The sequence below is a fragment of the Babylonia areolata genome, chromosome 26, assembly GCF_041734735.1.
Source record: "Babylonia areolata isolate BAREFJ2019XMU chromosome 26, ASM4173473v1, whole genome shotgun sequence".
Lineage (NCBI taxonomy): Eukaryota > Metazoa > Mollusca > Gastropoda > Neogastropoda > Buccinidae > Babylonia > Babylonia areolata.
The window spans coordinates 34200761-34212893 of NC_134901.1; the positions used below are offsets into that span (position 1 = coordinate 34200761).

General features: G+C 41.4%; 1 protein-coding gene across 3 annotated transcripts in view; it reads left to right on the forward strand.

The window, feature by feature from the left end:
- LOC143300665 (uncharacterized) overlaps positions 1-11835 on the forward strand; it is a 12290-nt gene extending 455 nt beyond the window's left edge. For 2 of the 3 annotated variants that reach the window (XM_076614498.1, XM_076614500.1), the window contains exons 2-4: positions 3503-3583; positions 5770-5890; positions 9126-11835. In XM_076614498.1, coding sequence (XP_076470613.1) covers positions 3567-3583; positions 5770-5890; positions 9126-9377 — 390 coding nt within the window. In that variant the 5' untranslated portion in view covers positions 3503-3566 and the 3' untranslated portion in view covers positions 9378-11835. Of the gene's footprint in view, positions 1-1162; positions 1210-3502; positions 3584-5769; positions 5891-9125 lie in introns of those variants that run through there. The other variant, XM_076614501.1, reaches the window with a different exon arrangement.
- The last annotated feature ends 298 nt before the right edge of the window (positions 11836-12133 follow it).

Here is a 12133-nt window from a genome sequence, read left to right on the forward strand (position 1 = left end):
TCTGTTTCACTCCCCCAAGCTGTTCAGGTAAATGGGTGCAATGTTCCAACTTCAAAAAATGTTCGCAACCTTGGTGTTATCTTAGACCTGACTCTATCTTTTGAACGGCAGATTTCCTTGATCTGTCAAATCTGTCACCTTGAGTGACGTAGAATAATCTCTAATCAGCACTTTTTTTTATCAGGATGCAACAAAAACCCATGTTTCTTCTGTTCCCTGTTCCTATCTAGGCTTGACTACTGTAATTCGTTGCTTGCTGGATGCCCCAACTACTTGTTATCCAGACTTCAGAGTCCAAAACCATGCTGCACGACTTATATTCCGTTCTCCCAAATCTGCTCATAACACTACTCTCCTTCATTCACTCTACTGGTTATCTATTGAGAAAAGAATAGATTACAAACTCTCTCCTGTGCTACAAATTTATGATTTGGATGTCTCCTTCTCACTTTTCAGAGCTTCTGCATTATAACTCACCAGTTCGGCAGCTCCTGTCATCAGGTGATGACCGTCTCTTAGAAATTCCCGCCGCATGGAACTTACCCCGTTTCCTGTCCCTCATGCTGTTTCTTGCCCTTTTTTCAAAACCTTTAAAAACTCATTTATTTCCAGCCATTCAAATAAGTAAATAACTCCTTGTCTTCACTTGTATGTTTTTTTTATATTTTTATTTTTTACTTCTATTATTTTCACTATTCTTAATCTTACGCATGTTCATATGCCTCGAACGGCTAAGATGTGCTTGCGTACGTGTGTATGTCTGCATCTTGTGTGGAGTGGAAGCGTCGGGCCTGCCCTTATACGGATCATTTGACATGTGCACACAGCAGCAAAGACAGAAGAAATGTGCAAACACAAATTAGCTTTTATTCAAGACTGGCATAGCCTCTTTAATCCCGACCAAGCCACACAAAACACACGGACAATACAGAATAAACACATGGTTACCTCGGTGGTGTATATTAATTTTTTTTGTGTGTAATAGTCATCCATACTTTAATAGGAGTGAAAGGATAATTAAAACTTGATTTTTCAATTGAAACGCGCGCGCGTCTGTGTGTGTGTGTTGTAAGCAGCCCCCACCCTGGTCAATGTTTTGTTCATCTTGAACTGTTGCCTGGAACCAGGCAAAATCTTGTCAGGGTGGATACCGAGCGGTCCGACAACAGTGCACACCTAAACTGAACCAGATGCAAGATGACTTACTAGGTTTGTGTTCGAATCCAAACACTGAACTAACAACTGACAGAACTAATTTGCATACACAGTGAACAAATAAAACAGACCACGCCCAACGAAATTTACGTACACTGTGGACGATACTGAAGACCACACACAACGAAGAATAAAGGACAAAGGCCGAGTAAAGCTCAAAGCTGAAAAATTCTTTATATAATTCAACTTAGATCCAATGACACAGAATCCAGATAGTAACTATTAACAATAAGTAAACATCAATTAAAACTTTGTAAAACAAAATTATACAACGCAGCCACTCAGTTTTTCATTCTTTCCTCCCACTCAGTCCATTCTTTACTGGGGACTGAACAAAAATAGGCCCTGTATTTGTATTTGTATTTCTTTTTATCACAACAGATTTCTCTGTGTGAAATTCGGGCTTCTGTCCCCAGGGAGAGCGCGTCGCTACACTACAGCGCCACCTATTTTTTTGGTATTTTTTCCTGCGTGCAGTTTTATTTGTTTTTCCTATCGAAGTGGGTTTTTCTAACAGAATTTTGCCAGGAACAACCCTTTTGTTGCCGTGGGTTCTTATACGTGCGTGAAGTGCATGCTGCACACGGGACCTCGGTTTATCGTCTCATCCGAATGACTAGTGTCGAGACCACCACTCAAGGTCTAGTGGAGGGGGAGAAAAATTCGAACCAGCGCGCTCAGATTCTCTCACTTCCTAGGCGGACGCGTTACCTCTAGGCTATCACTCCATGTACGTTTATCTTTTACAAATGATATCATAAATTTAGAATGAGCCCGTTTCATAACACTGATATCAACCCAATTATTTGTCTTGTTACTTTATAGTAGTCTCAATACTAGTAATGTTAATCAAATTCGAATTTATCTGATAAACGTAAGTGTCTATGGTGGTAAAACCGTCAAAGAGAGACTATGGTCTTTCGAATCGAATTTTCGCTGGGTCCTGTACTATCGTTGGTTTAATTCTTGGCCTAGATCTGTTTGGGTGAAGCGTTCGTTAGTTTCATTCTTCTGAAAAGGCCGCAATAGGAATTGCAGTTGCCAAGGGAGCTAAGCCTATGGTTGTACTTGACTATGCCTTAGCTCTTACTAGTTACTCTCTGTATCGTTACTTCTCGCTCGGTTTAATCAGATAGGCGCAGCTCAGCTCCAGCTCTGCCTAGCTCCCCGAATCCAGGTAGAGTGGAGTTTAACGACCTATCGGCTTTACGCCCTTAAGGTCAAGTTGTAGGTCTTTTCCAAGGGGGTGTGGCGTGGTCAAGGAGGGTCCTTGTTGTTCCGAACACGTTTAGATGAGGTTGGTGGGTTATAGTGGTGCGAAAAACTGACGATTTAAGATTTGAATGAGTTTCTGTTCGCTGTATGGCTACAAGTGAGTATGGATAATTACAAAATGACGGATTTATTGAGTGAGCTTGATTCTGGACAGTGCTTTGGTACACTGATACCAGTATTCTGTGGTCAAGTATTGGTGGGAACAGATCCAGTTTTGATGGGTACAATTGTACTTTAGGTACATCGACAGTAGTGCAAAAAACAACTACGCAAAAGGTTTTCCGAACTCGTCCATGTGATGTAAACATTGTCAAAAGATGCAACTGACTATAAATAATTAAAATATTTATAAAATTATGTTCCCTGTCTAATCTCAGACAATGCTAATGATTATAGTACGAACAGGCGAAGAGCAAATCAGGATGGCGGAATATATGCACTGTGCATCAACAGTGCCTGATGCAACGGAGAAAAGTACGAGTGGATCTAAATTAATAATTGTTCTAATAGTATATCGCTTTCATGCAAAATATTTTAGAATCACTGTACAAGGGCAGGTTGGTTTAAGAATAAAACCAAAATGAAAAAATATATTGGAAAAGAAAAATATGAATAGATCTGAATGTTGATCTGTACTAAATTTAGTAGACTATATCAATAAATACAACAGCGTGATTCTTCTGTTAAACAACCAACACTACAATTGTGTTAATCTATAGCCTATTGTAATTTGCATCACGTAGATTTTATTCAAATTGTGAAGTTTTCCTCCGTGACGAAAAAAAAGAATATGCTGTGAAGCCTGTGTGCTGTCAAAGATCACATAGGCATGTGTGAGAGGAAAAAAAAGTGGTTTGATTGTACATAGTAAGCACTTGCTTACAATATGTGTGTGTGTATGCATTGGTGTGTGAACCCTTTCAGCACACCACAATGTTCATCGGACTGTGAATAGTTATGTCCATGATGATGGTATCAGCGCTGATGACTGCCCTTTCTCATGCACTTTCAGATAGAAACAGCCTCACTCTGACCACCTTGTCCAGCCACGTGACCCCACCCAACCAACCGCAGGCATGGAAGTCTACTGGGGGTAATTTAAGTCACCTGTTTAGTTTTCACCTTAAGTAACTGCTTGCTTTACCTGTTCGTTCAACGGTCTTTTTGGTCCTGTTTGTAGAGCTATTTTGCGTGTTCACTGTTATGGTGTATTGATAATGATGATGATGATGATGCGAATTCCAAATTACGACACCCTCATTCTTTCTCTGTTTTGTTTGTTTCTTTCTTGTGGGTTTTTTTTTTTTTTTTTTTTTTTTTTTTTTGGTGTATGTTTTTTTTTAATAGATAATTTCTTATTGCTTTTTATGATTACATTCCACAGTAGATTGCATGACCATACTCCCTTGCTGAGTCAAAACTATTTTCTTCCATTACTCCCACGGACGTATATAAGTGGACATCATTATACGTCTGTGATTACACCCCTTCTTCTCTTGTCTTTTCACTTCTTTCTTTCTCTTTGGATCTCGCACAAAGAGTTAATCAACTACAGCTCTTTCATCAAGAATTTCAATTCCACTGTATTTGTTTTTCAAAGTTAGCATCATTACAAATGTACATACGTATGGACACAGATCCAGCGCAAGCATTAACAGCATGGTACCGAGCCTTTTCTGCAGTGGTTGATAGTGTTTTGAAGAGAGAGAGAGAGTAAAGCACAAAACACTTCCTAAATTATTGACACAAGATACTATCAAAGTTATGGCACCATTCGACGCATTCATTAAAAGGTACGAAAGAAGAGATAGAATATGAAATACGAAGAATTAAGATATTTTGATTTAGCTTTAACGGGGGAAAAATCAGAAAACACACAAATACAGCATGTTATAAGTAATAGAAATAAAACATCATTATGGCGTGCTGTTCATGACATTGCCAATTAGTCAAGACAGCCCCACCCCCACGCCCGTGGGGGTCGGAATTATATGTGGTCAGAGCTAGTACAAACATTAAAGTAAGCTGACCTTCGTTCATGAGGCTCATGAAGTTGGTTCCTTAATCTCTAACACATGAGAACCAGTTCCCTCACTAAATCGTTAGCTTAGTTCAGATGTGTAGTTATCTTTTAGAATTTTTGTTTGTTTGTTTATTTATTTATTTATCTGTTAATTAATTCCCTGCTGTTGTCTTATCACTTACTCACTTGTGTAAACAAAGTGAGTCTATGTTATAAACCAGTGTTCAGTTGTGTGTGTGTGTGTCCGTGGTAAACTTTAACATTGCCATTTTCTCTGGAAATACTTTGTCTGCCATTACCAAATTTGTCTTAAACATAGTAGGAAAAACATCTTGACAGTCATACCAACTTTTCAATGGCACGATATCCAGTATTAATGCTGCTCAAAGTGCCTTACATACGCCATGACCTCGTCTTTTCTTGTTCGCAATTAAAAGCAAATACACATTCAGGACAACACATACAGTGACACTAACTGCATTATTGACGTGCTTACTGCATATGAATATTCTAAAGTGGGCACTGAATCAACCAGAATGAACAGAAAATAAAATTTGAATCGACCGTTTCATTGCCTTGTCTACACGGCATTGGTCAGTACAGATCTTGACAAAATATGTTGCAAAGCTTGACGCGATGGCAACGTCTCCTTTACCGCCGAATTAAAAGTATTTCTTGATAATCACCGACGTATTTACTGCACATGAATGTTTTAAAGTGGATACTGAATTAACGAGAATGAACAGAAAAAAGAAATTGAATGGAAGGTGTTGTAGTTTCTCGGTGAGTGGAAAGACAAGCTTGTCACTGGAACACTGATATTTTTTTCTTTAAGTGTGTATCACAAGTGAGTCTTGAAGGTCTTGCCTTTCTTGTCTTATTTCATTTTATGTTCATGCTTTAGTCGAACCTAGGAAAGTTGTCAAGGCCTGATCAGTGTGTTGGCTTTATGCAAAGGTCAGGTATCTGTTGCCTTTGTGTTTAATTTTTAATTTTCATTTTCATTTTATACGGCAAATTTGAAACTGAACTGAAACTGAAACTTATTCCCCAGTATCACTGTTTGGCTTGCTTGCTTCCCCATATATATATATATATATATATATATATATATGAATGCATATGTATTCATATCATTCATATGTATCAGTTGGCTAGCTCACTGAGTTGATTACTTCTTCATTGTCATTCATTCATTCATTCATTTGCCCATTGATCTACCTTATCAACGTCTCTATCTGCTTGTGTCGTTTCAGAATTGTGATCATAGCGGTCGTGCTAAAAATGATCCTGATATCAGCCTGCGTCTGGGCCCGCGCACATCGCTTACAGCAGTCACGCCGCGTTGTGGTGGTTGGTGGCGCCAGGACCCAAATTGTGAGGATATAGATAAACAAGAACAGCAACACTACTACTACCACCACCACCACCACCACTACTACTACTACTACTACTACTACTACATATAATAATCATGATAATAATTACAATAATAGCAACAATAATAATAAAAAGAAGTCTGCACCACTTCTTCTACAACTACAACAACAACTACTACTACATATAATAGTCATGATAATAATTGCAATAACAGCAACAAGAATAAGAATAAATAGAAATATGTACTCGGCATTGAATCTTGAGTAGAGACAAATCAAAAGTGCTTTGACGCCATTTATTCATTATGATACTGTGGTTCGTATGGACGAAGACAAAACATGAATGCATGTGAATAGAAAGCCAAAGACGCAGTGGACCAGAGAGAAACGAGGGGATGGGGGACGGGAGGGGGGGGGGGGGGCAGGGGGGGGGGTGAGAGTGGGAAGTGGAGGGGGCGCTATTTTGGAAAGAGATGAGTTTTAAGGCCAAACATGGAAGAGGTGAGTGGTGAGATTTGACCAAGTGAAAGAGGGAGCTCATTCCAAGTGTAAGGTTCAGAAACTGAGCAACAGCAGACAGTGAATCTGGGAACACAGCTCTTTTACATTTTTATTCCCTTTTCTTTTCGTATTTCCTGTTTCTCTTCCCTGTCTGTTACGTGCAATATGTAAAACGTACGTGTACACCCACAGGATTTCATGAAATAAACTTGTATTGCTTTGTCGATGCTCATGCAACTGTTTCATGATGCACTGAAAGGTGTCGTCGTGTGAGTGGGCCTTTTGACAAAGGCTGAATTCTGTGAGGGCGAGAGTTGGTTGGGCATGGGTGAAAACACAGGGCAGGAAGTAGAAGTAAAAACTTGAGCTCATTGCAGGACCGTGTGTTGATTAACAAGGGTGTGCACAACTCGTTCTGTTTGCGTTGTTTTTATTGTTACTAGCTGATGATGTTGCCTTATTGTCTGAAACAGTTACTGGCTTACAAACGCAGCTGTATTTCATTTAAAAGTGAACATGGATAAAAGTAACATTGCTGTGTTTAGAAAGGGGGCTTGCTTAGCCCGCGGAGAAAGACTGATTTATAATGGAGTATCTATGCTCGTAGTGAATGCATACAAATACCTTGGAATTTATTTTACTACAAGACTGAGTTTTGTGACAGCATATGGTGACTTAGCCAGTAGAGCCCAAACCGCCTTATGTTTTTATTCTTAAGAAATTATACAAATTGAAAAGTAATTCCCTGAATACTGTTATTAAGTTATTTGATTCACAACTTCAACCCATGTTACAATATAGTGCTGAGAAGTGGGGTTTAGACAGAAGCATTTCTTTGTGAGAAAGTACATTTGCTTGCGCTCAAGAGATTTTTAAGAGTAGAATGTAAACACCCAACGCTTTTTATGTGTGGGGAAACAAACAGGTACCCTTTTTATATAAATTCATATATAAGATGTATTGGTTATTGCCTAAAGTTAACGAGAATGTATGTCAGAATTACCTCACAAATCATATCGAACTTTGTTAGATCTGGATGCACGTGATAGTGAAACTGGGTTTCAAACGTCCACAGTAAATGGTTTATGTTTGGATTTGGTTACGTTTGGTTAAACCAAGACGTAGAGTGTATTAACAAATTTCTCAGAGCATTTAAAGAAAGGGTTGTTGTATGCAGATGCAGGAATGGGATTTTCATGCTAGCATTAGCGAGAGATTTAATGTTTACAGAACATTCTGTGTTTTACTGGATGTCAAAACATATTTGCTTTTAAACATAGATCGACACTCAAAGAATTCAATGGCAAGATCTAGACTCGGTAGGCCTATTTCTGAAATTGTAGTACACCATCACCGATACAGAACACATAATGCAACTGATCTTATGTGCAAACTTTGCAGCAAGGAGGAAGAAAAGAAATACATTTAGTTTTAAATTGTCCTGTCATGCATGACTTAAGAACAAAGTATATTTCAGCTAAATTCAGTAAGATTCCCAGTCAGCTTGGACTAGCGTTACTTACGGCTTCTTGGCATGAACATACCGTTCACAATTTGTGAATCCATTTGTTTAAAGAATTCAGACTGAGATCAACCCTGATGACTTAGAATGCTGAACTAAGTTTAGAGTATGACATGATCGCGTGTTACTTGTTGTTTTAGTTATATAACCATGTGTTTGCACCCCCTCATGAGGGGGTATGGCCTATACTTGAATGAATTATCTGTATCCGTATCGCTCCCCCAACTTAGCTCTATCCGTATCTCTCCATCCCCTATCTTACCCTTACCCTCTCTCCTTCCCCATCTCTCTTTCTTTCACCCCACCCCCCACACCCCCGCCCCAACACCCCCCGCTTCCCATCCCCCATTCACTCCTCTCTCTCTCTCTCTCTCTCCACTGCTCTCTGCCTGTCTGTCTGTCTCTCTCTCTCTCCACTGCTCTCTGCCTGTCTCTCTCTCTCTCTCTCTCTCTCTCTCTCTCTCTCTCTCTCTCCACTGCTCTCTGCCTGTGTGTCTGTCTCTGTCTCTCTCCACTGCTCTCTGCCTGTCTGTCTGTCTCTGTCTCTCTCCACTGCTCTCTGCCTGTCTGTCTGTCTCTGTCTCTCTCCACTGCTCTCTGCCTGTCTGTCTGTCTCTGTCTCTCTCCACTGCTCTCTGCCTGTCTGTCTGTCTCTGTCTCTCTCCACTGCTCTCTGCCTGTCTGTCTGTCTCTGTCTCTCTCCACTGCTCTCTGCCTGTCTGTCTGTCTCTGTCTCTCTCCACTGCTCTCTGCCTGTCTGTCTGTCTGTCTCTCTCCACTGCTGTCTGCCTGTCTGTCTGTCTCTGTCTCTCTCCACTGCTCTCTGCCTGTCTGTCTGTCTCTGTCTCTCTCCACTGCTCTCTGCCTGTCTGTCTGTCTCTGTCTCTCTCCACTGCTCTCTGCCTGTCTGTCTGTCTCTGTCTCTCTCCACTGCTCTCTGCCTGTCTGTCTGTGTGTCTGTCTCTGTCTCTCTCCCCGACCTTTACATCCACGTCGTGACCCCCATGATGACCCCATACCTATCTCTCCACTCCTTCTCTCCCTCCTACACCATCTCTCATCCTTTCATTCTCACCCCCACCTTTGCTTCCCCCTCTGTCTACCTGCCACCCACCTCTCTTCACCACTCTACCTGACCGGTCAAGCCAGCACAATGTCTTCAGTCTAACACATTGTGTGTGTGTTTGTGTGTGTGTGTGTGTGGGCGCAGGACCAGACGGCCATCATCACACAAGCGGCACCCATGGGGACCTCTGTTCCTCCCCGCCCACCCGCAGGACAATACCCTCCCTGTCCTCCCCCGGCCTACAGCAGGGATCGCCGTGGTCCATACCCACACAGCCAGTACCCGGGGGCCCGCCCCCCACCTGCCAACGTGCACGGTTCGGCTCCCTACGTGAAGCAAGGCCCAGGGCCGGCACGTCGTGACCCCCATGATGACCCGTGCCTCCTCCAAGCCTGATGCCTCTGGTCTTCTCCCTGTCCCCTGGACCTCTGCAGCAGTCATTTGGGGGCGGATGAGCGGGAACTGGGGAGGGAAGGGGTACAATGGGCGTTCATGGCCAGCGACGTGGGAGAACAGAAACCTTCGCCTTCCCTGGCATTTCTTCTCTCCGCCTTCTGCTGTAATCTGGAAAGAGTCCTGGTTTTTTTTTTACACTTAGCATTTACATAATCTCCCACTCCCCCTATCTCATTTAGCTGATGATATCATTCTGCTCCATATGTAGTCAGGGTGATTTTCCGTTAATTTTGTAGCTTTCTGTTGTGTGTGTTTGTTGAGGGTAGAACAGTGTCTGCCTCCAGTATCTTGGTAGTTTCGTATGATTTTATCATGACTACATGTAGTACTGTGCAGTGCAAAAAGTGGGTCAGGGAGGCGGGGATCGAATGCTATGCTTTGAATGATATCATTCCGTCTGTCGACATGATTTTGCAAAATGAAGTGAACAAATTTTGCTGAACTTTTGTGTTATTGTCAGTTTTTGTCCAAGGACAAGTCAGTTAGATCTGTTAATAATCTGAATTGGTATGTCGAGCCAATTATTTTTTTGAGTTTTTTTGGGGGGGGTAGGATTGCTCACAATATCTTTATGGCAAAAGGTAACAATAGTGCGATACTCAAGAAAAATATTTAAAAATTCCATAAAACTTTGTTGAATGATACAAATGGGTAGGAATCTGAGAGAATGAATAGGACGCTTATCTGCCAATACAGTAACCGAGAGGGTCTGGGTTCCAGTCCCGCTCTCACTCTTTCTCCCAAGTTTGACTGGAAAATCAAACTGAGTGTTTGGTCATTCGTGTGCAGCGCGCACTCGGCGCTCTTAAAAAAAAAAAAAAAAAAAATCCCAAGTGTTGTCCACTGGCAAAATTCTGTGGAAGAAAATCCATTTTGTTTGGAGCACAAATATATATGGATGTACTCAAGGCCTGACTAGCGCATTGGGTTATGCTTCTGGTCAGGCATCTGCCTAGCAGGTGTGGTGGAGCGCACATGAACTGGTCCAAACGCAGGGACGCGTTCCGGTTAAACTGAAATCTGAATTGGAATAATACGACACTGAGTAAAGATTAGTTAGGAATAGTATAGCACCGATCCTCATGTAGCTCCCGATATTACGTAACTGTTCGCCTTTGCGGAGATACGCTTTCCATGGAGTGCTCTCCCGTTTTTAACTGCAGACCACAGCGTTTTTGCTCCCCACAACACTGCCTTTACCGTGCACAGTCATACACAGTTCTAGAATACTGTTTTCTGTTTGTTCTGTTTTTGTTGTTTTTTGACTAACAGGTTTCTCTGTACAAAATTCGGGCTGCTCAGCCAAGGGAGAGGGTGTTGCCACAGTGCAGCGCCACACCCTCCTTTTTTTTCATTTTTTTTCACATGTTTTGTCTGTGTGAAGTTTGGGCTGCTTTCCCCGGGGAGTCCGCATCGCTATAGTGCAGCGCCATCCATTTCTTTTTCTTCTTTTTTCCCCTCTGCAATAGGAAGGAAGGTAGCAGAATAGTCAACATGTTCGTCTGTCAGTACAGAGTCCGTGAGGGTGTGGGTTCGAATCCCGCTCTTGCCCTTTCTCCCAAGTTTGGAAAATCGAAATGAGCGTCTAGTCTGTCGGATGAGACGATAAACCGAGGTGCACTTGGCGCACTGAAAAAACAAACAAAAAACAACAACCACCCATGGCAACGAGAGTGTTGTCCTCTGGCAAAATTCTGTAGAAGGAGTCCACTCTGACAGGCACACAAATATATTTGCATGTACTCATGCAAGGCCTAACAAAGTCCGTTGGGTTATGCTGCTAGTCAGTCATCTGTCTAGCAGATGTGGTGTATATATGGATTTGTCCGAACGCAGTGATGCCTCCTTGAGAAACTGAAACTGAGACTTTGTCCGCAAATCTTCAAATAATGCACACATGGATATGTAGGCTAATGCTTATATATGCTTTGATGTCTATTTTAAAAGTGGGATTTCATGGCTTGTGTATGCTGAAGATGCTAAACGAATAAGAACGTTTCTACTTTGTTGATTATTTCATGTAGTCAGAGATTGTTGTTTTTTGTTTTGGTGTTGTTATTGCTGTTGTTTTCAATTGAACAACCCGATACTTTCATAGCAGCCAAAAACTACGGTGTAGAATTATTTGTACTTTTCACCTCGGGATCTAAAACGATACAAAGGTGTCAATGTGACTTTTCAGCTTAGGTGAATAAATCCAAACCTGTCTCATATCAGACATGATGAGCATTGACACGATTTAGTGTTGAAAAATAGTTGCCTGATTTCTTTAGATTTTTGTTCCTTTCTTTTATTGGAAATCGAAGTAAAGCTTTATATGGTGATTTTGTTTTGTTTTGCTTCTTTTCTATATATATGTAACTTTTTTTTAAAAATAATAATTATTCTTTTTCCACAACGCATAATTGTTACGTTGATGGCTTGTATGTATCTGAGTTTGTGTGCGTGCGCATGCTAAAGTGTGTGTGTGTGTGTGTGTGTGAGTGTGTGTGTGTAAAACCAACAGGTAGTGTAAAAGTAAAGAGAGCTGCAGGCAGACATGGATATGGTGACAACAAACATTGATCCTCCGAGACCATGCGGTTGCAAACTCCTGTTACTCTTATACTCACTAACTTACTCACTCACTCACTTGTGGTGCCGTTAACCTCGAACATTGCCGTTATCCTTGAAAAAAAACATTGAACTGCACGAAT